The sequence below is a fragment of the Pelophylax lessonae genome, assembly GCF_965119305.1.
Source record: "Pelophylax lessonae genome assembly, chromosome: 2".
Taxonomy (NCBI): domain Eukaryota; kingdom Metazoa; phylum Chordata; class Amphibia; order Anura; family Ranidae; genus Pelophylax; species Pelophylax lessonae.
In genome coordinates, this window is record NC_138769.1 from 717357902 (window position 1) to 717383669 (window position 25768).

Genomic DNA, 25768 nt, shown 5'->3' on the forward strand with positions numbered 1-25768 from the left:
TTATTCTTGATTTGTTCTTGTTCTTGCGTATTTGCAATTTTGAGGCTTAAAAAGAAAGAAAAGATTGGTTTTAAAGGATAAAATTTGTAATTTTTGATCCTGCATGCAAAAATATTTTGTTTTTAGATTTATACAGTATGTGGATGAGATTACCCACTGCTTCTTTAGTAAACAATGACAGTTGGAAGCTGTTACATTCATCCATGCCGAACACAGACCAAGACTGAGCTCATCTCTAATAGCAACCAGCAACTTGACATGATAAACATCTTGTTCAAAAACATGCAATATACAGCACAACTCACAGAGTACAGAGGTCAGAATATATACAACATGGCACATTCAATGTTGGGGCCATGACTATGTAACATACAATGTAGCTAACTATTAGTAATCAATATAACATACTCCCTCCCCAGCATTGGTAGTCAGTGGCAGTGAGAATCTACCTCCCCAAGCACTGGTGGTCAGTAATAAATAAGAATCACCCTACCCTAAGCATTGGTGGTAAATGGCACTAAGAATTTCATCTCTTCTAAGCATTGTTTGTCAGAGGCACTTACATTCCCCCCCTCACTTAATTATTGGTGATCAGTTTAGAGAAACATGTGATACCACAGCCAGAACTATGAAGGAGATAGTTCCAACACTGCCACGTGGGCTGTTGCAAGGACTTTTGACACCCTAGGCGAAACCTCATTTTGCCCCTCCGCCCCTGACTCCACCCCCTTTGCCCTGCCCATGTATAAGGTGGAGGTGGAGGTGTAGCACCTGTGTCTCTGGACCCGGCCTGAAATCAAATAGTGGTGGCACTAGCTTCCTTCCTCACACCAGCCATGGTCCACAGGTATATGTATAGGCTAATATATAGACAAGCTACGGTAGTATACGGACAGGCTAGGGTAGTATACGGACAGGCTAGGGTAGTATACGGACAGGCAAGGGTGGTACAGTGCACCCAGAAAATATTCACAGTGCTTCACTTTTTTGTTATGTTACAGCCTTATTCCAAAATAGATTAAATTCATTATTTTCCTCAAAATACTACAAACAATACCTCATAATGACAACCTGCAAGAAGTTTGCTTGAAATCTTTGCAAATTAATGAAAACTAAAAACCAAAAAAAATCCCATGTACATAAGTATCACAGCCTTTGGTCATACTTTGTTGAAGCACCTTTGGCACCAATTACAGCCTCAAGTCTTGTTGAGTATGATGATACAAGCTTGGCAAACCTATTTTTAGGCAGTTTCTCCCATTCTTCTTTGCAGGACCTCTCAAGCTCCATCAGGTTGGATAGGGAGCGTCGGTGCACAGCTACTTTCAGATCTCTCCAGAGATGTTCACTTGAGTTCAAGTCTGGGCCATTCAAGGACATTCACAGAGTTGTCCTGTAGTCACTCCTTTGTTAGGTTGGCTGTGTGCTTAGGGTTGTTGTCCTATTGGAAGATTAACCATCGCCCCAATATGAGGTCCAGAGCACTCTGGAGCGGGTTTTAATCAAGGATGTCTCTGTACATTGCTGCATTCATCGTTCCCTCGATCCTGACTAGTCTCCCAGTTCCTACCGCTGAAAAACATCCCCACAGCATGATGCTGCCACCACCACCATGCTTCACTGTAGGGATGGTAATGGCCAGGTGATGAGAGGTACCTGGTTTCCTCCAGAGATGACGCTTGCCATTCAAGCCAAAGAGTTCAATCTTTGTTTCATCGGACCAGAGAATTTTGTTTCTCATGGTCTGAGAGTACTTCAGGTTCAGGTGCCTTTTGGAAAACTCCAGGCGGACTGTCATGTGCCTTTTACTGAGGAGTGGCTTCCGTCTCACCACTCTACCATACAGGCCTGATTGGTGGAGTACTGCAGAGATGGGTGTTCTTCTGGAAGGTTCTCCTCTCTCCATAGAGAAACGCTGGAGCTCTGTCAGATTGACCATCGGGTTCTTGGTCACCTCCCTGACTAAGGCCATTCTCCCGTTATCGCTCAGTTTGGCCAGGTGGCCCGCTCTAGGAATAGTCCTGGTGGTTCCAAACTTCTTCCATTTATGGATGATGGGGGCCACTGTGCTCATTGGGACCGTCAATGCTGCATAACATTTTCTGTACCCTTCCCCAGATCTTTGTCTTGATACAATCCTGTCTCGGAGGTCTGCAGACAATTCCTTGGACTTCATGGCTTGGTTTGTGCTTTGACATGGAAAACAGTGGAAATAGGATGCACATGAACTCAATTTTGAGTGTCATGGTAAAGGCAGTGAAGACTTATGTACACGTGATTTTTTAAAAAAATATTTGCAAAGATTTCAAACAAACTTTTTTTTTACGTTGCCATTATGGGGTATTGTTTGTAGAATTTTGAGGAAAATAATGAATTTAATCCATTTTGGAATAAGGCTGTAACATAACAAAATGTGGAAAAAGTGAAGCGCTGTAAATACTTTCCGGATGCACTGTATATATATATATATATATATACAGGCTAGGGTAGTACACAGACAGGCTAGGGTAGTACACAGACAAGCTAGGGTAGTAAAGGGGCAGGCTAGGATAGTATACAGATAGGCTAGGGTAGTATATGGACTTCTGTCAGCACTCTTGATTCATAGAGGATAACCTGACTGTCAAACTGACAGCCCACCCCCCACAAATTTAGGATAGCAGCTCTCTCCATGTTATCTGCCAAGCACAACTCAATTTCACAACCAGTCAAGCTCCCCTAATCAGTTAGCATCTTTGCTCTAGTATAACAAGACTTGTAAAGTAGTGTAGGCAGGGCTTTTTTTCTCAGAAAATAGGTTCAGGTACTTCCCCCTTCCAAGTCACCCTTACAAGTCACCCTACCTCTGAGCTCTGTCCCTTGATTCCACCACCTACACACCTCCCAGTATTTCAGAGAATACAGAACCAAATATAATAATAATTTGGGGGGGGGGTGTGTGGTTTGGTGCCAGGTGTGATGGCCGCTTAACTCCCAGGCTCCCATCCACAGAGGGGATTACTGAAGCTTAGTAGAGCCATTCTAATTACAAACATGGGGAAAACCTAAGGGGATACCTCCCCAACAAATTCCCGCTCACCCAGGGACACCAGGTCACAGATGCACGGTAGCATTCTGGAGATCTTTGGGTCACAGCAACGTGAGGCCCCGGATTTTTTTTTCGGGCCTCTGCTACTACCGCACACTTCTCCACCCTCTGCCCATCAGGCAGAAATCAGTCTTATACTTACCTATCGAGCACAGGATCAAACAATACACAACCATTGAACCTCCAGGACCTGAGAAATGTAGCTGAAGACATTAAAGCTACACTAGCAACAGCGATTACAGGGCTAAGAAGTAACATGCGATCTATGGCAGTACAGATGGATGATATAGAGGTAACATCAACCCACCATGAGACAGCAAACTAACATCTACAGGCTTCCTCACAAGCTTAAAATGTCCAAATTAGAGATTGCAACAGACACCTCGAAGATCTGGACAATTGTGGCTGCCATCACAATCTAAGGTTAGGAGGTCTCCCTGAAACAGTAGAATACAATCAACTTGCCCAAGCCACTATTGCCATTTTCCATAACCTGCTAGGAAGACCCCCTGAATCGCCCATTGAATATGAACATTTACACAGGGCATTGAAATCCAGGAGCAGACACACTGACCCTCCCCGAGATGTGGTGTGCTGTCTGGTCAACTTTAAACTGAAGGAAGAAATCTTACGTAGGGCCAGAGACCGTTGCACCTGCTCTACCAAGGTACAGATATAAAAATTTTACAAGACCTTTCGCCCATAACTCTTTAGAACAGAAGAGACCTGCGCCCTCTTATTGATCTAGTATCTACAAAAGGAATCCAATATCGGTGGAAATTTCCTTTTTGCTTTTCTGCTTCATCACAGGGCCGCACTGCAAACCTGCGTGTGCCAGAACACCTACCCTCCTTTTGTGAGACGCTAAACCTTCTCCGCATTGGCATACCAGACTAGTATAGTACCTTCCATTCTCCATACCTGAGAAGAATCACATCCATGGATGCTATACCAGTCCAAGACGATTTCCACATACAGCGAAGTAGGTCGGCTTCACCAAAATCGGCCATGCTCTCTGAACCCAGGAATGCTACAAATTGCAACTTGACAGCTTCTCCAGCCCACAGAAGAGCCCGTCACAAGGAATCAGACTGATCTCTATCCATCCCCATCCGTTATCTTCCTTTTTGGAGCCCTCAAATCACTATTACCACTGATTGTTCCTGATTGGGAGAGACTGTACGCTTCAGATGTTTGAGCTCTATTACATTTTCTTACCTTCACCCAAGAAGCAAGCCTCCACTATCCCTAATGAAAATCTCCATCACAGGTAACTGACTTTGAACTCAACAAAGCAAAGCAAATCTTTACATATCCCTTCCCTAACTCAAGCTATACACTTCATTAATCTAACAACAGGAGGAAAAAATTTGGTTTAAATATAGTTACTTTTTAGCTATACTTTATTTTCTACCTCCCTCCTTCCCTCATGTGACGTCACCCCTCTTCTTAAACCCGAATTTTACCATTATAGGCAACGATGATATAACCATATTTTTGAGTAATCTGTGATTGCTAATTGATGCACCCCCTCCCCTTTCGAAATCCAAATGCCAAATCAGTTAGGAAAATCCTACATGAGATCAATACATAAGATAGTGGACCTATGTGTGACTCATATACAACCTATATAACTATGACAACACTATCTATTACCTTGCTCCACACTGCCCATGCAGGCATTTTTGGTTATCCCAGCTCAAATTTAATCTCTCCGGGCCCTAAACTCAAGAAGAGATTGACTCGATCATACACACACACACACAGAAAGACCAACTTTTCTAAATAAATTAAAATTAGACAAGTTGAACACTTAACCACTAAATGTTTAATCTGCTATAGGGTCTTACATGCATAGAATGTATCTCTCTCGTCTCAAAGGAATCACCACATCTCTATGTAAATGGGATCCTATTACTGTAGTACTTCTCTACACTTAAATAGTTTGTTATATAACACTTTTTATAGTTTATTGGAAAAAGGTTCATATGTCTGTTGTTTGACTCAAAAAATGTGTTAAAGGCTTGAGTCCCCTAGGTTTTGAACCATAGTCATTCTGTTTTGTGCTAGACCTTATTGGCTCGTCTTTTGGTCACGATTATTAGCCACCTCTAGTGAACCAGAGGTTATTAACTAATCTCACTTATCTCACACCGTCACCTTCCACTTCCCCACACAACGGGAATGCAACTGCTCCCGTTGATCTTTACCAGATTGAATATCACCCCTAGGGAGGACTAACTGTACCTTCCCTACGTCCGGACTAATTCCTTTCTTGATCTATCCCACCCCTCTCTCTTCCCATCTTCTTACTCTCTCCCCCTCCCTCATTTCCCTTTCCACCTTTCTTTTTTTTTTTTTAAAACTTCTTCCTCATCTCCTCAGTCTCTGCTGCTGTAACACCAGTGTCTAAGCCAAAAATCTCCCTCTTACTGCTACCACTTAAGACCTCCCCACGTATAGTCATTGGAGATACCTTTACTACACTTCTCTTCCTCATAACTAATCAAAACCGTGCTACATAGCTACTATGTCGCATATATGTTCCATCATTAAACCCTCCACACTGAAAGTGGTATCACTGAACGCAAAAGGTCTCAATATCCCCAAAAAACGCAGCCAGGTTCTTGCTCTGATGCGGCCTCTAAAAGCTGATATTGTGTTTCTACAAGAGTCACTTTAGAAAAAAGGATATCCCAAAACTTGCGAACCATTTATTCCCCACATTCTACCATGCAACTAACTCACTCGCAAAAACCAAAGGGGTCTCAATTCTAATTTCAAAAAACGTAATTGGCAACTCACTGACTTATAGACGAAGAATGTAGATATCTCTTTCTAAAAGGTCAGATTCAAGGCTGAACCACAACACTAACCAATATACAGTATACAGCCCTAACTCCGCACAAGTCAGCTTTTTTTAAGACACTTTCATGACTTCTTGCAGGCTTTCACTCGGGTCTAACCATCCTTGGGGGGGACTTCAATGTCACACTATCCCCACATCCGGTTCTGCATCATTGCCATATAAGGCCCTCCGTCAAATTAAATTACAAACCCAGGATTTACTTTTGCATGATACCCTTCATCCCAACGATAAAAGCTATACTTTTTTCTCTGCCCCACATAACAAAAACTTCAGAATAGATTACTTGTTGTTGCTATCCCAGAAAGACCTCCCCTTTTTAACTAATGCAGCAATTGAACCAATGCTACTATCAGATCATCACCCAATAACTATGACCAGAAAGAAACATTTTTACAAAAACTTGGCCCTTATGCCCCATACACACGTGCAGATTATCTGTAGACTTTTGTCTGCAGACTTACCTTTTCTATGTAGTGCAAGGGCCTGCCGGATTGCATACAAATTGAAAGTGTTTAGGTTTGACCTCATTATATGGTTTTGGTAAGTCTGCAGACAAAAGTCTGCAGATAATCTGCACGTGTGTATGGGGCATTAGACTCCTCTCTGCTGACATCGGAAGCAGACCTCAGTCATATCCGTAACAGCATACACAAATTTTTGCTGGAAAATGACACAATGACATTTGAGACAGCTTCACCTTACCCAATGGGAAGATCACAAGTGCGTCATACGAGGAAAATTCCTTGCACTAAAAGCATCATGAAGAAGGGCCCATCAAGCCACAATTGCAGACTTACTCAATAAAATTAAAATTCAATAAAATGAAAACTTTAGAGCTTGCCCACAAACATTCCCAAGCACAACAGGTATATAACAGCCTCACCCAGACTAGAAAACTCATACTGGACGAATTGAATCGCAAAATTTGTTCTACACCAAAAACTTTTATGAGTTTGGCAACAAATGTGGAAAAATCCTAGCCAGAGCTATTCAGTCAAAAAAAGCAAATTCAAACATTGACACTAACAAAGGCTCTCAGGGAAGGTCCTATGTTGCCTCACTCATACAGTTATTCCAAAGGAAGGGAAGGACATCACATCAGTCACCAACTACAGGCCAATCTCTCTACTAAATGTGGATGTGAAACTATTTGCCAAAATCCTAGAAAATTGCCTCTTACAGTTTTTACTCTTTGTGATTGGGAAAAATCAAGTTGGCCTCATCCCGGGAAGAGAAGCAAGGGAAAACACGATTAAGGCAGTAAAGGTAAATATTTCCTGATCATTTTCTCCATCTTTTTATGCTGGAGACTGCAGTTTAATATTATTATGGCCAAATTTATATCATCTTCTTCCTGCTTCCTCTTATCTCCTATCTCTTTCCATCTTTCCCACTTCTTTAATCCTATATTTCAATTAATCCACTCTTATTACCTTTTTAAATAAATCTTTGACCAAACTCTCGCTTGCTCTTCATAATCTTCTTTTCTTGTGCACTATGGTATTTTCCATGTGCTTTGGGCATATTCACAGCTGCTAAGAGAGGTTTTCAGCCTCCTAAATGAAACGCACAGAGGTGTATCTACCGAGGTCACAATTGTAACCGAGCCAAATGCTCTAGGAAGCCTGTGAGGCTCCTCTATATACCTGTGTAGCTCGCCCCCTTAAGGGCCACAGATGAACTGGGATCCCCCACTCCTCCTGCACAGCCGGGCACACCGAATTTCCACAGTCACTCCAGAGTCAGAGAACAGTCCATGACTTTGTTTTTTTTTTTTGTTTTATTGAGTGTAATAACCTTGGCAAGGGATGAGAGATTATGGGATGCCCATTCGACTTCAAACAAACATCAGGGACAACTCTTACTATATACAGTCCTATATATAGCTCATCTTCTTCCTCCAGCAAACTTCTTGCTTGCAGACCCCAGCTATATCACCCTGTAGTAAATTTGCAGCAATGGCTCATTACAGGCAAGGACTGGCAGTCCCTATACTTGAGAGCAGATGGGGTGACACAGCTTACACTTTATCAGCACTTTCTCTCTGTGCTCACTGATCCCACTATCACCTCTTCAGGTACTGCCAACTCACCTGGCTGCAGCTGCCCCTTTGTAACGCTCTGGGTTCTTAGCTCAAGGGTAATGGATCTACAGCTGCAGAATTCCACTCAGTAGTCTTGTAGAGATATGTTAAATCACCTGATCCAACACTCTTGACTCATCACAGTGGTTCAGCCTAATTCAGTATGCACATATACAAACACTCAGATAATGATGTTGCAGGAGTGATAGTAATTATGCAAGTAGCAGTGAAATGATACACTGAAGGTATAGGCTTTGAGGAGTGATAGTAGATGATGATAAGCACTCAGATAGTGATGTACAGGAGTGATAGTAGATGATGATAGATAGAAGTAATAGTTACAATGGATATCACAGGTATGTTCGTCTCTTTGTAGGTGTGTGGAGGTAGGTTGGTAACTGATGCGAGAATCAGATAAGGCTGGTAGCCGATGTGAGAATCGGATAAGGCTGGTAACCGATGTGAGAATCGGATAGGGTTGGTAACCGATGTGAGAATCGGGTAAGGCTGGTTGCCGATGTGAGAATCGGATAAGGATGGTTGCCGATGTGAGAATCGGATAGGGTTGGTAACCGATGTGAGAATCGGATAAGGCTGGTTGCCGATGTGAGAATCGGATAAGGCTGGTTGCCGATGTGAGAATCGGATAGGGTTGGTAACCGATGTGAGAATCAGATAAGGCTGGTTGCCGATGTGAGAATCGCATAAGGCTGGTTGCCGATGTGAGAATCGGATAGGGTTGGTAACCGATGTGAGAATCGGATAAGGCTGGTTGCCGATGTCAGAATCGGATAGGGTTGGTAACCGATGCGGTGTTCAGAGGTATGTACAAACAGAGTTGCAGGGTAACAGATAGCAGTAGACACAAGAGCTAGCAATCTAGTTCAGGAATGCAGGGTTTAGGTAATAGCAAGTGTTGTTGATAAGGTGGGGGCCCCTATGGGGTACTTATCCTCATAAGAGTAAGCAGAGTTTAGAAGAAGGCAGAGTAGCTCCGGTCGGTCCAGCAATGAGGTACAGGGTTACTGGCAGAAGCTCCGGTCAGGTCCAGCAATGAGGTACAGGGTCGCTGGTAGATTCGGCAGCGTCAGGATAAGCCACTGCTGAGAGCGGTTGCAAGAAGAACCATGTGTGAGTGCAGACCGTCAGTTGAAATAGCCACTCAGTGCGGCGCCTGATGATGATGTCAGCCCTGTTAAAGGAATACACACCTATATGCGTTCCACCTACCTGAGTGGTGGAACGCAACCCGGAAGTGAGGTGATAGAAAGGCACTGAGAGTACCAGGATCTTACACCCTTTCACTAGCCCTCCAGGCTAACTTCTCCCCACAGTCCTCCAGACTAACACTCTCTCCACAGTCCTCAAGACTTACACTCTCCAGCCCACCCAGCTGACTCTCTAGAGATCTCCTGGACGTGCTGACCTGCTTCTGCTGTCCTCTCACTTGCTCCTGTCCCTCTAGGAAAGGATTCCTCCTGTGTGTAGTAGAGAGTGCCTCCAGCACCCCCCCCCCCAGACTAGGGGATGCCCTCAAGGACCACCGACAGCCTCCTCAGCACTGCTTCTCCATCTTGGGGGAATCTATCCCCTACCAGCCCATTTGCTAAGTCCCTCATAAATATGCATGACAGCCCCTCCTAGCTTCTACCCACTATGTTTAGAACATTCTCCAATGTTCCAGAGAACAGGGGAGGCAGCAGAAGAGCTGCCAGGATGAGTCACCCAGCCTCCCTGAGTCACTAAACCCTGACCCAGATTAAGCTCTCAGCCAAGCCAATTTGCCTACACTAACAACTAACTATGTATACCTAGCTTGAGGGTGCTACACCTGGATAGGAGGGCAAATGATCCCCACCAGGGGGCCACAAGGCTCTCCTGTACACCTGGATAGGAGGGGCAGTCAATAGAGGAAACCATCAATTTTCCTCCTCCAGTCACTGAAAGCCTGCTTTTCCTCCTCTCTCTCCCACAGGTATTCAGCGGCTACAGGAGAAAAATGGAGGGGATCAGTTCCTCTGTATACCCACTGCTCTCCATGTCACTTGACTTCTGCTGCCTCCGGGACCCTGTGTGGCAGGCGCAGCACTACAAAGTGCCTTATGCGCTGTGGCATTAGAAGAATTGGATCTCTCTGACTTCAGTCTAACCAGACTGTCTGTTACTCTATAAATTCCTCTAATACCGTTCTATGGAAAGCAGTAGGTTTAAAGAGCACACCAAACGCTTAAGATATCTTCTTTATTAACTTCAACTTTTCTTCATAGATAACACTGACACCTTTGCAGCAGACAGTCCATGTACAACATGTGCTGAATACAGTATAGCAAATGGTGGATATATTTCTCTGTATTGCTGTTTGCTGTTTAAGTTTGTTTGCTTGGGTTTGGTTTTGAGTTGTTAGAGTTGTTTGGGTTTGTTCGATAGTTTGAATTCGATATAACTTTTGAAGTTTGATAGTTTGTTTGTTTGTTTGATAGTTTATTGGTGGAACTACAAGTGAACACATAACTAGTTCAGTATACAGCTCTAATCACATTACTAACAATAAGAACATGTATAACTGTTAATTACTTATTTTTGGCCACTTGCTTCCATAAAACTGCTCTGTGGATCTGTGTGTCTATTCAGTTCTCTTGCTCTGTAGTGGAATGAGAAGGTTGGCTGAAAGCATGAGGCTTCAGAGAAAAAAATGGGTGTAAGGCTGGCTGTGATTGGCCAAGACTGTTGCTGAGTGTGAGATTGGCTGTGATTGGCCACAAACTCCTTATGGGTAATAAAGTTTAACTCTGTGCTTTCTGGTTTAAATTCTGCTGTGTCTGAGCTTACCTTACAGGCATATAAATGAATCTTACAGGCAAATTTCCTTTTGCTTCTGTGAACACAACATACAACTGTTATGTGACATCCTAACATGAAATCACAGTAAATAACTCTGCTTTTGTCTCTCACATATAATACATATGCACTGTATTGAGGTTATTAACAGGTCTAGCTGTATATGCATGTAGGTCATATTAGCAACCTAGGACAGGTTCTAGCTGGCCAGCTACACCTTGTGTGCTCCCCTGGTCCCCCTATTTCCCTCGCAGCTCTGCTGGCTTACCCCCTCCCCTCTCCCGCTGGGGATGTGTCAGGATGGAGAGAGGGGAAGGGGCTGGTTAATATATAATTTAACTGTCCTTTCCTTTTCTGAATGGACGGAGTCAGTAATCCGTACCAATCACTGACTCTGTCCATTCATAACTTAAGCATAGTAAACTCTGTTTACTGAACAGGAAGCTCTGTACAGCTGAATCTGCAGGGATGGAGATTAAGAGATGTGTCCTCTATCTTCTTTCTCTGTTTTAAAGGTGAAACATCAGAGGTTTGCTTAGACCCCTGATATCTCACCAAAGTCCCCCCAATGGGGCCCCTAAAAAATAATAAAACATAGCATTTAAAAAAATAAAATAAAATGGTAAAAAAAAACAACTACTGAGACCAGTAGTGGAACTATCAGCCCTTGTGATCAGGCCCTGGCATTCCACCATCATGGGGGGCCCCAAGATGACAAGAAGGGAGTCCCCTGCAGAACAAGTGAAAGGGTCCTTATGTGGACCACAATAAAGGGCCCCGTGACAGGAATAAAAAGGGCCCCTGAGATCAGTGGGAAGGGCCCTGGGCTCAAAGGGAAGGGGGCCCATCATAGTTTATTGCACCAGGGCCCTGAATTGGTGGATGAAAACATCAGATCTGTCGAAGGGACCTCAAGCCCATCTGTTGGCCCTGGAATGGGGTTATTATGTGCTTTTGGCCTGTGTTACTATATTTATTTATTTTAATTAATTAGAGATACTTGTATATGGCAACATATTTTGAGGTGAGGGCCTACCTATCATTGAGGTGGAGCATGCTTTGTTTTATATGTTTGCTGTGGAGACCTGGAGTTGTGGTGACACAGAGTTTGATATACAGTATCTCACAAAAGTGAGTACACCCCTCACATTTTTGTAAATGTTTTATTATATCTTTTCATGTGACAACACTGAAGAAATGACACTTTGCTACAATGTAAAGTAGTGAGTGGACAGCTTGTATAACAGTGTAAATTTGCTGTCCCCTCAAAATAACTCAAAACACAGCCATTATTATCTAAACCTCTGGCAACAAAAGTGAGTACACCCCTAAATTTAAAATGTCCAAATTGGGCCCAATTAGCCATTTTCCCTCCCCGTTGTCATGTGACTCGTTAGTGTTAGAAGGTCTCAGGTGTGAATGGGGAGCAGGTGTGTTAAATTTGGTGTTATCGCTCTCACTCTCTCATACTGGCTACTGGAAGTTCAACATGGCACCTCATGGCAACGAACTCTCTGAGGATCTGAAAAAAAGAATTGTTGCTCTATATAAAGATGGCCTAGGCTATAAGAAGATTGCCAAGACCCAGACACTGAGCTGCAGCACGGTAGCCAAGACCATACAGCGGTTTAACAGGACAGGTTCCACTCAGAACAGGCCTCCGCATGGTCGACCAAAGAAGTTGAGTGCATGTGCTCAGCGTCATATCCAGAGGTTGTCTTTGGGAAATAGATGTATGAGTGTTGCCAGCATTGTTGCAAAGGTTAAAGGGGTGGGGAGTCAGCCTGTCAGTGCTCAGACCATATGCCGCACACTGCATCAAATTGGTCTGCTTGGCTGTTGTCCCAGAAGGAAGCCTCTTCTAAAGATGATGCACAAGAAAGCCTGCGGTTTGCTGAAGACAAACAGACTAAGGACATGGCTTACTGGAACCATGTCCTGTGTTCTGATGAGACCAAGATAAACTTATTTGGTGGTGTCAAGCGTGTGTCGCGGCAACCAGTGGAGGAGTACAAAGACAAGAATGCAAAAAACTGGGTGTAACCAGCGCTATGGAGTACTTATATGGTTTGTGGAGGTGTAAGCTGCCACCAACCTACCCCTTGGGATTGGGGTATAAATACAGGGTATGCGGTGTGGTGTTGGTGTATGACGCTATCAATTGGGAGGGGATGTGTGTATAATGAATGTTCACCAATATTTCAATAGGCTTTACAAATGTGGCTTATTACATAAATCATGAAATCACCTTGTACATTATTATTATTATTATACAGGATTTATATAGCGCCAACAGTTTGCGCAGCACTTAACAAAATGAAGGCAGACATTACAGTTACACTACAATTTGGAACAAAAGGAATCAGAGGGCCCTGCTCGTTAGAGCTTACAATCTAAAAGGGAGGGTCAATTGATACAAAAGGCAATAGCTGTGGGGGATGAGCTGATGGAGCAAGTGAAACAGTGTTATTAGTTAGTAGCCGGGTAGGCTTCTTTAAAGAGAAGGGTTTTCAGGGATCGTCTAAAGATGGATAGATTAGGGGACAGTCGGACAGATTGGGGTAGAGAGTTCCAAAGAATGGGAGAAGCTCTGGAGAAATCCTGGAGGCGAGCATGGGAAGAGGTGACAAGGGAGCTAGAGAGCAGGAGGTCTTGGGAGGACCGAAGAGAGCGGCTTGGTTGATATTTTGAGATCAGGTTAGTGATGTAGCTGGGGGCAGAGTTGTGGATGGCTTTGTAAACTATTGTTAGCACTTTGAATTTTATGCGTTGGGTGAGTGGAAGCCAGTGAAGGGATTGGCAGAGAGGGGTGGAGGACACTGAACGGTTGGTAAGGTGGATAAGTCTTGCAGCAGCATTCATTATGGATTGAAGGGGGGATAATCTATGTAAGGGTAATCCAATGAGGAGGGAGTTGCAATAGTCGAGGCGAGAGATAACCAGGGCGTGAGTTAAAAGCTTGGTGGTGTCATTGGTAAAAAGGGCCGTATTCTAGCGATGTTGCGGAGGTTAAGGCGGCTTTATTTGGACAGGGATTGGATGTGAGCCTGAAAGGACAGTGCAGAGTCCAGGGTTACCCCTAGCACCCTGGCATGTGTGGAAGGACTAATAGTTGTTCCATTGATCTTGACAGAGAATTCCGGGGAAGGGGTACGTAGAGGAGGAAATATTATGAGCTCGGTTTTAGATAGATTCAGTTTGAGGAAGTGGTGAGACATCCAGGCTGATATGTCTGTTAGTAGATCAGTGATGCGGGAGGAGACTGATGGGGTGAGCTGAGGGGTAGAGAGGTAGATTTTGGTGTCATCAGCATAGAAATGGTAGTGGAAGCCATGGGAGGCTATTAGCTGACCCAGGGAGGAGGTATAGATTGAGAATAGTAGCGGTCCAAGGACAGAACCTTGGGGGACCTCAACAGTAAGAGGAGTTGCAGAGGAGTAAGTGGAATTGTAAGTGACACTGAAGGTGCGGTGAGATAGGTAAGATTCGAACCAATGGAGAGCACAGCCACGGAGACCGAGCAAACTGAGTTTTTTTTAGAAGGAGGGGGTGGTCAACAGTATCAAAGGCAGCAGAGAGGTCCAAGAGTAAGAGTATTGAGTAGTGACCATTGGTTTTTGCTGTTAATAAGTCATTTGTAAGTTTTAGGAGAGAAGTTTCTGTGGAGTGTTGCCGGCGAAATCCAGACTGAAGATGATCAAGGAGGTTATTCTCAATGAGGTGCTTGCTCAGGCGGTTGTAGACTAAACGTTCAAGGAGTTTGGAAGCAAAAGGGAGTAAGGAGATGGGTCTTAAGTTATTAAGATTGGTGGGGTCTAGTGAGGCTTTCTTTGGTATGGGAGTTACTAGTGCATGTTTTAGAGAGTTGGGGAAGATGCCAGTGGAGAGGGAGAGGTAGAAGATATGAGTTAAAGAGTGTAGGATAGAGTCAGAGGGTGACCGTAGTATTTGAGAAGGAACAGGGTCCAGGGGGCAGGAAGTTAGGTGGGCATTAGAAAAAATTTTAGTGACTTCCTCTACAGTAGTTGGGTTAAACAAGGGAAGTATTGATTGTGCAGGAGGACATGGTGTGTAAGGTGAGGGAGATATCTGTAGTGTAAAGATCTCTTCACAAATTGTATCAATCTTATTTTTGAAGTGATTGGAAATCTCTTGGGCAGTGAGTATGTTAGTGGGTGGAAGCAATGGAGGACGAAGTAGATCGTTGAAGGTCGTAAAGAGTTGACGGGGACTGTGTGAGAGGGTGTTAATGAGAGTGATAAAGTAGGTCTGTTTGGCAGTGTGGAGGCAGGAACTGTATTTTTGGAGGGCAGATTTATATTGGCTGAAATCTTGCTGTGACTTAGTCTTACGCCACAGACGCTCAAGAGCGCGACTACGTTTTTTGAGGCTTCTGGTATTGTCTGTCTGCCAGGGTTGAAGCGGTCGGGGCCTGATTCTGTGTGTAGTGAGGGGGGTCAAAGCATCCAGGGTAGATGACAGAGAACTGTTGTAGACAGAAGTGGCATGTTGGGGCAGGAGAGGGATGAGATTGTGTTGAAGAGACCATCTGTAGCAGAAAAAAGAAGTGAAGGGTTAAGATGGCGAAGGTTTCTACGGGTAATTGCTCGGTAGTTGGAAGGTAAGGAGGAGGACAAGGAGAGACTGAAACTAATGAGGTGGTGATCAGAGAGAGAGAATGGAATGTATTACAGGTTGCGAGGAGAACATGAGGTCAAGGCTGTTGCCATTAGAGTGTGTAGAAGCATGTGTCCATTGTTTTAGGTCAAAAGAGGAGGTTAAGCTCAAAAGTTTAGAAGTAGCAGGAGTGTTAAGATTAACAGGGATGTTGAAGTCTCCAAGAATGATTGTGGGAATTTCAGAAGAGAGAAAGTAGGGTAGCCAGGCAGAGAAGTCATCAAGGAAGCCTGATACCGGTCCAGGAGGCCGATAGATCACAGCAATTCTCAACGAAACTGGTGAAAATAGACGAATACAGTGAGCTTCAAATGAGGAGAGAGACAGAGAAGGGGGTGGATGAAGAACCTGAAAAGTGCTTTGAGGGGAAAGCAGAATTCCAACCCCACCTCCTTTCCGTCCACTAGGCCTGGGAGAGTGAGTCCACGGGAGGCCACCATGGGAGAGGGCAGCAGGAGAAGGAGAGTCAGATTCTTGAAGCCAGGTCTCAGTAATTGCAAGCAGTTTGAAGGAGTTTGTGATAAATAGGTCATGGACAGAGGTGAGTTTGTTGCAAACAGAGCGGGCATTCAAGAGGGCGCAGGAGAAGGGGAGGTTGGCTCTAGGCAGAAGAGGGATAGAAACCAGATTGTGTGGATTTCGGCTGGTGTCAGAGGATAGGGGGTGACGGGTATGTCTGCCAAAGGTAAATGATGGGGGTCCAGGATTTGGGGAAATATCTCCAGAGGTTAGGAGAAGCAGAAGGGTGAGGGAGGTGATATGGGAGTATGATTTATGAGGGGGGACACATCTCAGTGTCCTGTAGGTTTTATTGGTGTGTGGGTTCAGAATCAGCAGGAGTTGATGAGTGCAGTATAAAGGTGAGGATAGGAGTGAGGGTGATATATACAAGCTGTGGGGCGGAGAAGAGGGGTGAAGGAGAGAAAGTTTTAGGAGAGAGGATGCAAACATGAGAAGGAGAATTAGGGATTGCATAATACAGGGTGGTGAGATTGAGAAGTAGACTGAATGTGAGATGGAAAAGTTGTATAGAGTCTCAGATCACCTGTAGTCTGTCTGTTGGCTTGCAGTTGTATGCTTTGTGCATTCGCTGAAGTGCTGAGCAGAAGTGCAATACTTAATCCAATATTAATACTTTATCCAAGATGATAGTTGCCAATGCAATCCCAGCCTGTGCAACCCCCGCCTGACACAACTGTATACCTAGGTTTCCACATATATATCACTTTTGTATATTAAGTGCACTGTGCTCCAACAAAAGAAAGTGCCAACATGCTAAGATGCTTTTAAGAGTCAAAACATACTGCGAATCATATTAACCAATGCTAAAAACGTAATCAGTATTAAAGTGCTGACTGCCAGTGCCGTAAAAATGTTATTTAATTATTGCACTACAGGCGACAAGTTGAAAAACTGGGCAAATATAAAACATGTAATTAATAATTGAACTCAGCATCATCCACACACATACAGTAGGACACCCACAATTAGAGGTGATTTATTTTTACAAAGCAAAATACCTTCCTACCCAGGGACTGACTAGTATTCCAGAGTTTCTCTTCTCCCTCGGTTTCTCTTCTTCATTTAGCTAAGGTGACCCCCAGTGCTAATGGAGAAGGGCAGGAGAGGGGCGTACAAGGATGTCCTCAGGCACCTGATGTCCACCTTATCAACCTTTGATGTCACTGGTTGTCTAGATGCTGGTGGCTGCCCACACAGTGCCCAACGTTGTAATGCTGCACAATAAAAACCTGTGATGTTGTGTAACAAAAAAATAAATAAAGAAATAGCAAGCTTGGTCCAATTGCTGGCTGGTTGACATTTTTGGGGCAATTTTTAAGCATTTGACAAGGCACCCCTGAAGAGCGCAGTAGGCATCCCAGAGTAAAAAAATGATTGGAATAGGGGACTTGGGTGTTTGAGGAATATGCTGAGCGCTGCATTGGGGGGTATGTTTGCTTTGTTTACTTGTTTTACCTATATTTGAAGGTTTTCTAAATGCAGCAGCCACTTGTAAATTGGTGGATATATTCAGTATATCTAAATACTGCATATATATATATATATTTTTTTTTAAATAGTGTGGATTTGGGATTTATATAAGGTTATACAGTGTAGACTTATACAGTTACATATTTATGTGATTAGTGATGCCTACCTACTCTCGAGATGTCCCTCCAGCGAAGCAGCCTCTGTTCAGAACTTACGCTCCTCTTCTGTGATGTGACCTATATATATATTTATATATACATGCATGACCTGCAATTATTATATATTTGCTTGTGTTTATATTATGCTTAACTGCCCCAAATGTATACCTTCATAACCCTCCTCTTGATATTTTTAACCAATTCTCTGGTGGGTTGAAGAGCAGAGATGACATATTTGTTGACATAAAATGTCTTCACCTTCCCAATGGGCTTCACGCAGAAATGGTTTGATGCATTGCACTTAATTATGCTCAGTGCACATACTTAGGAATCCTAAAAACAGCTCATAGGTAAAATATACAGGTAAGCCACCAGCACAAAAGTTCCCGATACCAAACTTACACCAGATACATGCAAAAAAGTGCAGCACTGTAAGTGTATTTTAACTTAATTAGTGCAGAATCATAAATATATGCATACATAAATAAAGAAAAGAAAAGAAAACATATGTCCACAAGTGAAGAATTAGCCCATTTGTGATTTCCTAATCTCCACATACAGTAATAAACCCATGTAGTCAGAGGCATAACTAAAACCTTCAGACCCTTTCATATGTTCTGCAGTGGGCCCCCTTCCTGCCCCTCCATTATTAGAATCCCCCCTTGCATCAAAGTTCTGCTTTACAGTACTTCAGTGTCCGCAGGGTTTGCCTTACAGTGCATGGGGGAACTCTGCGGACCCTGATGTAAAGGGGAACTCTGTGGACCTTGATGTAAAGGAGAACACTTTGAACCCTGATGTAAAAGGGAACTCTGCGGAGCCTGATGTAAAGGGGAACTCTGCAGACCCTGATTAAAGGGGAATGTTAAAGACACTGGTGTAAAGGGGAACTCTGGTGTAAGAGGTTCTTTGGTCACCAGAGCCCCCCTCCCTCACATCAGAGTTTGCAGAGTTCCTCCTTACTTTAGAGTTTGCAAAGTTTCCCCTTGCACTATAAGGGTGACCTCTGCTCACTGTGATGTAAAGGGGAATGTTGGGAACTCTGATGTTGGAGGGGGGGAGGTTCTGTGACCGGAGAACCTCTTACACCAGAGTTCCCCTACAGAGTGAAGGTAAAGGGGTACACTAATGTAAGAGGGGAGTGAGGACACTGATATAAGAGGGATCCTTATATCATCATCCCCCTTACCTTAGGGTCTCCACTCGCCCCTTACATCAGTGAGCCCCCATCGAGTGACTGACTTCCTGTAACTGCCTGTAGCCTTTGGCCTGCCTCTCCCCCACGCACCTGTCGCTTTCAAATTTGCTGGAAAGGTGGCAGGCACTATGTCACAGTGCACCTGACCGGCAGCCTGACCCAGACCAAGCCCAAGCCAAGCTCAGCCGATATTTCTAATCGGCCAGGTCTGGAACTGCGCATATCATCAAGAACAGGAAATGATTACTACGTTAGACTTCCCATTTCAGAGTAATAATACAATATAAAACTAAATATGAATGAATTTAAAATACTGTAGTAATCTGCAGTGTCCAGGTGCAATAAAGAGTCAAGTAGTCTGACAACTTTCTCCTATTTAGCCCAGGGTGTTAGTCCAAATGAAAATTGGCAAGTTGCAAAACTGGCATTAGGGTGCAGCAGATTAGTAAAAAGTCCTTTTAAATTGCCCCCGTGGCCACAATGCAAAAATCGCTTTCTTTCTGGAATATGCAAACAAACAAATTTGCTGGAAAGACAGCAACTGGGGTCACCACACATCTGACCAGCAGCTGACCCTCGCCCCTCCCCGCCTCTTGCTCAAGCCCAGTCCAGCCCAGCCCAGCCCAGCCCAGCCCAGAGATTACTATATTGGCACTTTTCCACTGCAAGTACCGGCTCGGCTCTACTCGGCCCTGCTTGGCCCGGTTTGCTTTTCCACTGCTGGTACCGCATGGTACAGTGTTGGAACGGTTCGGTACGGTACGGTATGGTTTACTTTTCCACTAAAGTAGTACTAAAGTTAAGTGGGTGGGATAACAACGGGGTGGGTGGGATTCTATGACCAATCAGTGGCTAGTAGTGACTGCATGCAAAGGATTGTGGGATATGGTACCAGTTTGGTACCTGTTGGAACCACAATCGAGTAGGTACTGTTTTTTCAGAGCCGTACCGTACCGTTCAGTTCCATGCAGTGGAAAAGCGCCGCCGTACCATACTGTACCGAACCGTTCCTACACTATACCATGCGGTACCAGCAGTGGAAAAGCACAAAAGCGTGCCGAACCGTTCAGTTCCATGCAGTGGAAAAGCGATTTATGATACTTGGTGTTTACAAGCTAAAATAATTTTTTTTTGCTAGAAAACTACTTAGAACCCCCAAAAATTATATATTTTTTTCAGAGACCCTATAGAATAAAATGGAGATCGTTGCAATATTTTTTATCACACCGTATTTGCGCAGCGGTCTTCCAAACGCAATTTATTTTGAAAAAATTCACTATATTGAATTAAAAAATAAGAAAACAGTAAAGTTAGTCCAATTTTTTCCATAATGTGAAAGATAATGTTACGCCGAGTAAATAGATACCCAACATGTCATGCTTCAAAATTGCGCACGCTTGCGGAATGGCGACAAACTTTGGTACTTAAAAATCCCATAGGCGTCACTTTAAAAATGTCTATAGGTTACCAGCTTAGAGTTACAGAGGAGCTCCAGGGCTCAAATTATTGCTCTCCCTCTAACGATCGCGGCGATACCTCACATGTGTGGTTTGAACACCGTTTACATATGTAAGCAGGACTTGCATATGCGTTCGCTTCTGCGTGCGAGCTAATGGGGACAGGGCGCTTTAATTTGTTTTTTTTTTATTTTTTATGTAAAAGAGGCCATCTTGCCCTCACTCGACTTGTGGAGAGAGGACCGGATCGGTTTCCCCGCTGCTGGCAAGTCCGGTAAGCGGGGAAAACGACCGGGATGTGGCGGAAGGGGGGGCACCTCTTCCGCCGCACCGTAAGGGTGATCCCGCGGTGAATCCACCACTGGGACCACCCTTACCTGAAAGCCGATTGCCCGCCGTTTTCAAAAATACTGGGGTTTTGGCAGCTTTCTGCTGCCATAACCCCGGTATTTAGCGTCAAAGTACCGACGTACAACTGCGGAGGGCGGTAAGTGGTTAACGAGCACTTTTCTGCTGTTTTTTAGACAGCAGGCAAGTGTCCTTTTTTTTTTATAGCAGCGCTGTTTGCCCCCCCCCCCCCCACAGTAGCAGAACACCAGGGTCCGATTGAAAATGCGACCTTTGTGACCCTGTTAGTTCCACCTCTGCATGTAGTCCATATATGATAGACATAAAATATATGATTATAATCTTCACAACCAAAAATCACCTGTAAAGAGATTGGAAAGCAAATCCGTGCACGCAAACCAAGGGTGCCCACTCCAGCTCCTTAACAGATTCCAGTGACCATTATAATTTTAAATGGTCAATCAGTGCTTAAGGGGTAAAATCCCCCATCAGTAAGTATATCTCCTCTGCAAGCCAAATGCAGGATATATGCCCATTTCTTGTATCTTGCTAGGGATGGAGACGCTTGCTTTACAGGTGGGTGTCTCACTCAAAGTCCCCATTTGCCTATAACATCTTTACTAAAGGGATGAGGGTGTGTGTCTCCCAGCTGATCACATTTAGTTTGCACCCCATGGTTTTTTATACAGCCATGCGTTTTTCATTGCCAGTCATGGATTGGAGCAGGTGGGGGAGGATTGGGCGGTCTCCAATCCCATCTGTTTCCCATCCATCTATTAGCAAGCATGTACTTCCCTTTGTGAAGACACTTGGACACTCAGGTTGAGTAGTGTTATTTAGTGTTAGGTTCTGCAAGAAACGCAGGATGCCTTGTCGTTGGCCTTGCAGCTTCCGCATGCATTTGCAAATATGTGTTAACTAAACTCCTGCTTTTAACTTATATTGTTAGACAGGTTTATTTTGGTTTGTTAGCAGACTGGTGGGTAAGTATTTCAAACTAGGGACCGGCTGTTTTTCACACACCTTCATTTATCCTATCTTGCTTTTCAATTGACTATTCACAGGGATGGAGACACTGAGCAGTGCTCGCCAGTTCTCACATAAAGTCTCAATTTGCCCATTTCTTGTAAATGCAGGATATACTGCTAAAGCAATTTAAAAAAAACAAAGGGTAAGAACTGATCCCATAGTGTAATACTATATTACCTGCTTTTGCAAAGAAATAAAGTATACACTCACAGTGAAACAGGATTAAAAACATCAAAATATGGCGTTCCTGTGGGCTAGCAGTTTGAACCCAGCCATCAATCAAATTGGCATGCATGATGATGTCACTGTAGGCCTCACTCTACGCATTTCATCACAGATAACATAATCAGGGTGATGGGCTGAGAGGCGTCTATCACACATCAAGTCTATAGATATCCTTGAGAGCATAGCCGCCATGTTGCCTACTGGTCTTATGCCATCACAGCAAACAAAGATGGATATAAGGGCCAACTATAATTTCAGTCACAGCGCCTGCTTGTGTGGAAAATACAAATAATGCCCATGTATAATAACTACAGCCCATAGAAAATAACAAACAAACAAAAAAAACCTCATAAACAATGCCATAAATTATTTACATATCAAACTGGTCCCAGCACTATCCTGTGTTTGTCTGGCAAATTACACTCAAATATTTTCTGCTAATACCCACTAACTAATCCAAAATGTATATTCTATAAATACACATAGTTCATTTTGTATATATAAATCGATTAAAAGGAAATCCACAAAAATATATAAAATAAAACAAAATGAAAACGATTGGCATACAATTAATCTATTTGTGTAATAAAAACACCAGCATTTTTAAAACCTTTATACTGGCCTATAAGAATACTGTATTCTAAAATTATCAATAATAACATACAGTAACTATTATTTATAAAACTATTATCCCAATCCACATTTAAACCGAATGGGACATTCCTTTTTTAAATTATAGATCTAGCGTGTTTCCAACCTGGATATATAGTAGCTCTCCTAATGTGACTACCTCTTCAATGCAGTGTGTTTTTTTTTTTAATGGCAACAAACAAAGTGCCCTCTGGGTTCATATTTTGATATTTGGGGTAATGTTTAGATACATTATGGCCACTAAAGCCCCGTTTGATATTGCCTACATGTTTGTTAAGACGCACATGCAACATGCGCATTGTACGTCCAACATATTGTTTCCCGCACGGGCATTGGATCATATAGATGGCATATCTCAATGAACAAGTCACAAAGAAATCTATATCATATGACTCGCCAGTCTGATGTGACTGGGAAGAGGATAAACTTCTGCTTTTAAAGGTGATAATGGTCCTAAAACCCTATCACTTTTTAAAACGGCCCATTGCTTTCTCAGGAGTTATTTATGTCATTACAGGTTCATAGCACTGTGAATTTATGTAGCGCTTTACATATATTTATTATACATTCAAAACAGTCCCTGCCCTCAAGAAGCTTAGTCTATGGTCCCAAGGGCTCCTTTCACACGGGTAGTGCAGCTGATGGAATAGGTTTTGCCTAGCGGGGATCAATCCGCGGATCCCCGCTGAGCAGGCGGATGACAGCTCCGTCTCTGCTCTGTGTGCAGAGACGGAGCTGTCAGAGCCCCGCTCTCCTCTATGGGAGATCGGATGAGAACGGACCGCCTGTACATTTTTAGGGTTTCCATCCGTCCAGATTTCACGGACAGGATCGGATCGGATAGCAGCGGGTGTCAGCAGAGATGTCTCCGCTGACATCCGCTGCTCCAAAGGGCTGTATGAAGCATTCAATCTGGTCCGCCTGAAAAACTGACAGGTGGGCCAGATTGGAAATCCCGTGTGAAAGGTGTCTAACTTATATTCATACTAAGGCCAATTAAGACAGGAGCGAATTAACCTACCAACGTGTCTCTGGAGTGTGAGAGGAAACCCATACAGGCACAGGGAGAACATGAAAGGATCTTTTTGATTGCATAATGCTGGGTTGCTGGGTAGACTTATTAGTCACTAAGGACCAACCAGTTTTTTCAGTTTCTCCATCGAAAACTCTAACATCGTCTCTCTATTCATCAGACTTAGTTTACCAATAACACAATCAATATTATGTTCACCATATCCCTTCTCTATAAACCTGGATTTAAGAACTTTGGCCTGTATGTGGAAGTCATTTGGATTAGTACAATTTTGCCTAATTCTTTTGAAGTTGGCTCTTAGGGACTCCATTGAACTATGAGGGGTGATGGTGGCCATTAAGTGTTATAAACCCATTTCTGTCAGTCTCTTTAAAATTTGTGATGGTTACTAGTGAGCCTCCTACATCTTTAATATTCAACTCTATGGAATGGATTTCCTGGCTGCTAACTTAATACTGTAAAAAAATCCCCCTATCGTTATTATTTAACCCTGGAAGAAACTATCCAAAGAGCACATGTCACCTACCCATAGGAGGAAGACATCATCAATATACCTTCTCCGAAGGCATTATTCACCAGGGGGATTTAAATTTCAGATGTATTTACAAAACAACCCAACCCATCCTCTCTCCCTCCCTCCTCCCCTCCCTACCCTCTTATCCTCCTCCTATCATCTCCTTTTTAGACTAACTCTACTTCTTTCTAAGTTTGTTATATTTTTTAAGTTTTTTAATAATGGTTGGAAATTCTAACCTAAACTCCTTTCTCTGTAATCCTATATAGGGGTATTACCTTCAGCTCTTCTGATATTCCTACTTTCCTCTTACGACAAGGTAAATATAAATTTCTGCATATTTACTAATTACTAGTTTTTTTAAATTCCACCAATTTTTCCCATTTTTTAATCATGTTCATTGGATATTCCTCTTGTCTGCTACTAATAGACTCCATATTTGAAAAAAATGAGTATTCCACATCAGTGATCCCAGAATACACCGATGGTAGGAAAGGGGGTTGGGACTATAACGGACTAATTGCCAAAAGTTTATAGGTAAGCCAAGGGAAAAACAAAGAAGAAATATTAAAATTTAACAATATTTATTGGAGGAATAATAAAAGTCGACATAGAAAAAATGGGAAAAATAATACAATACAACATGTTTTCACATATGTCATGGTAGTAGTCGATCAAACGGGTGAATGCCTTTGTTCAATGCATTTCGCCTTTAGCTTCGTCAGGAACTCTGGCGTGATATATTCACCCTTTTGTTGAATTAGGACTACATTAAGATCTTCAAAGTGTATACGTGAAAAGAAGAAGAAAAAACATATATCAATACAGATTCATATCTTAATAGTGGAAAGAGTCTACAATATTCATTTTGAACCCTAGTATAGAAAAATAGGGTTAGTCATAAAGGGAGGAACATATAGCTTACCACACTTAAAAATGTTGTGTGCCTAGTACATGGAAAGGTTGGACCAAAGATTGCGTCTCCCAATGGCTTGTCTTATGGCTCCAAACCAAACAATCCCAGGTAGGGCCCATTGGGGGTCCTCCATGGAGGTGGTTTAGAGGTATGAATTAGGCCAGTCTTGAATGGGTGCCACCACAACGGACAATAGGTGGAGCCCGGAATTCTGTGGACAAAAATAATATGTATTGTATAACATGTCTGATGTCATACGAAGTTGTTAAAAATAGGTAGGCATCAAAATGTAGTATGGTAGATGGTTGAAGCTCCGGAGGGGTTAAAAATAGGAATAATGACAAAAAATATATATACTACAGAACTGCCAAGGCTAGAGTCAGCTCTGGGACTGGGCATGAAAAGTAGAAATGCTACACCAAATGTCCAATCCATGTTCAAACTAATCTATAATAATCAATAAGGGCAGCAGCTACACGCATTAACTCTAACGGGTTACCCAATAGGAGTATATATGCAGGAATAGAATATAGTCTGGTTGACAAACGGAACCCAGACATTAACTGTCCCCAAAAACAGGGCTGAAGTATGGAGGGTGATCAGACAAAATAAATCAAAGAGAAGCCTAGGGGGTGTGGGCTTGGGTGTCTTACCTTACAACCGGTGAAGCCGCGGGTCGGGAGAGCCGCCAT

The 25768-nt window shown here is 43.2% G+C and overlaps 1 protein-coding gene across 1 annotated transcript; it reads right to left on the bottom strand.

Annotated features, from left to right (window-relative positions):
* Window positions 1-25768, bottom strand: LOC309548268 (uncharacterized protein; the record flags this gene model as incomplete). Its single annotated transcript, XM_082248215.1, has 4 exons — window positions 1-45; window positions 15700-16354; window positions 23787-23884; window positions 25730-25768. 4 exons carry the CDS (start codon window positions 25766-25768, stop codon window positions 1-3), a joined length of 837 nt encoding a protein of 278 aa, XP_082104341.1.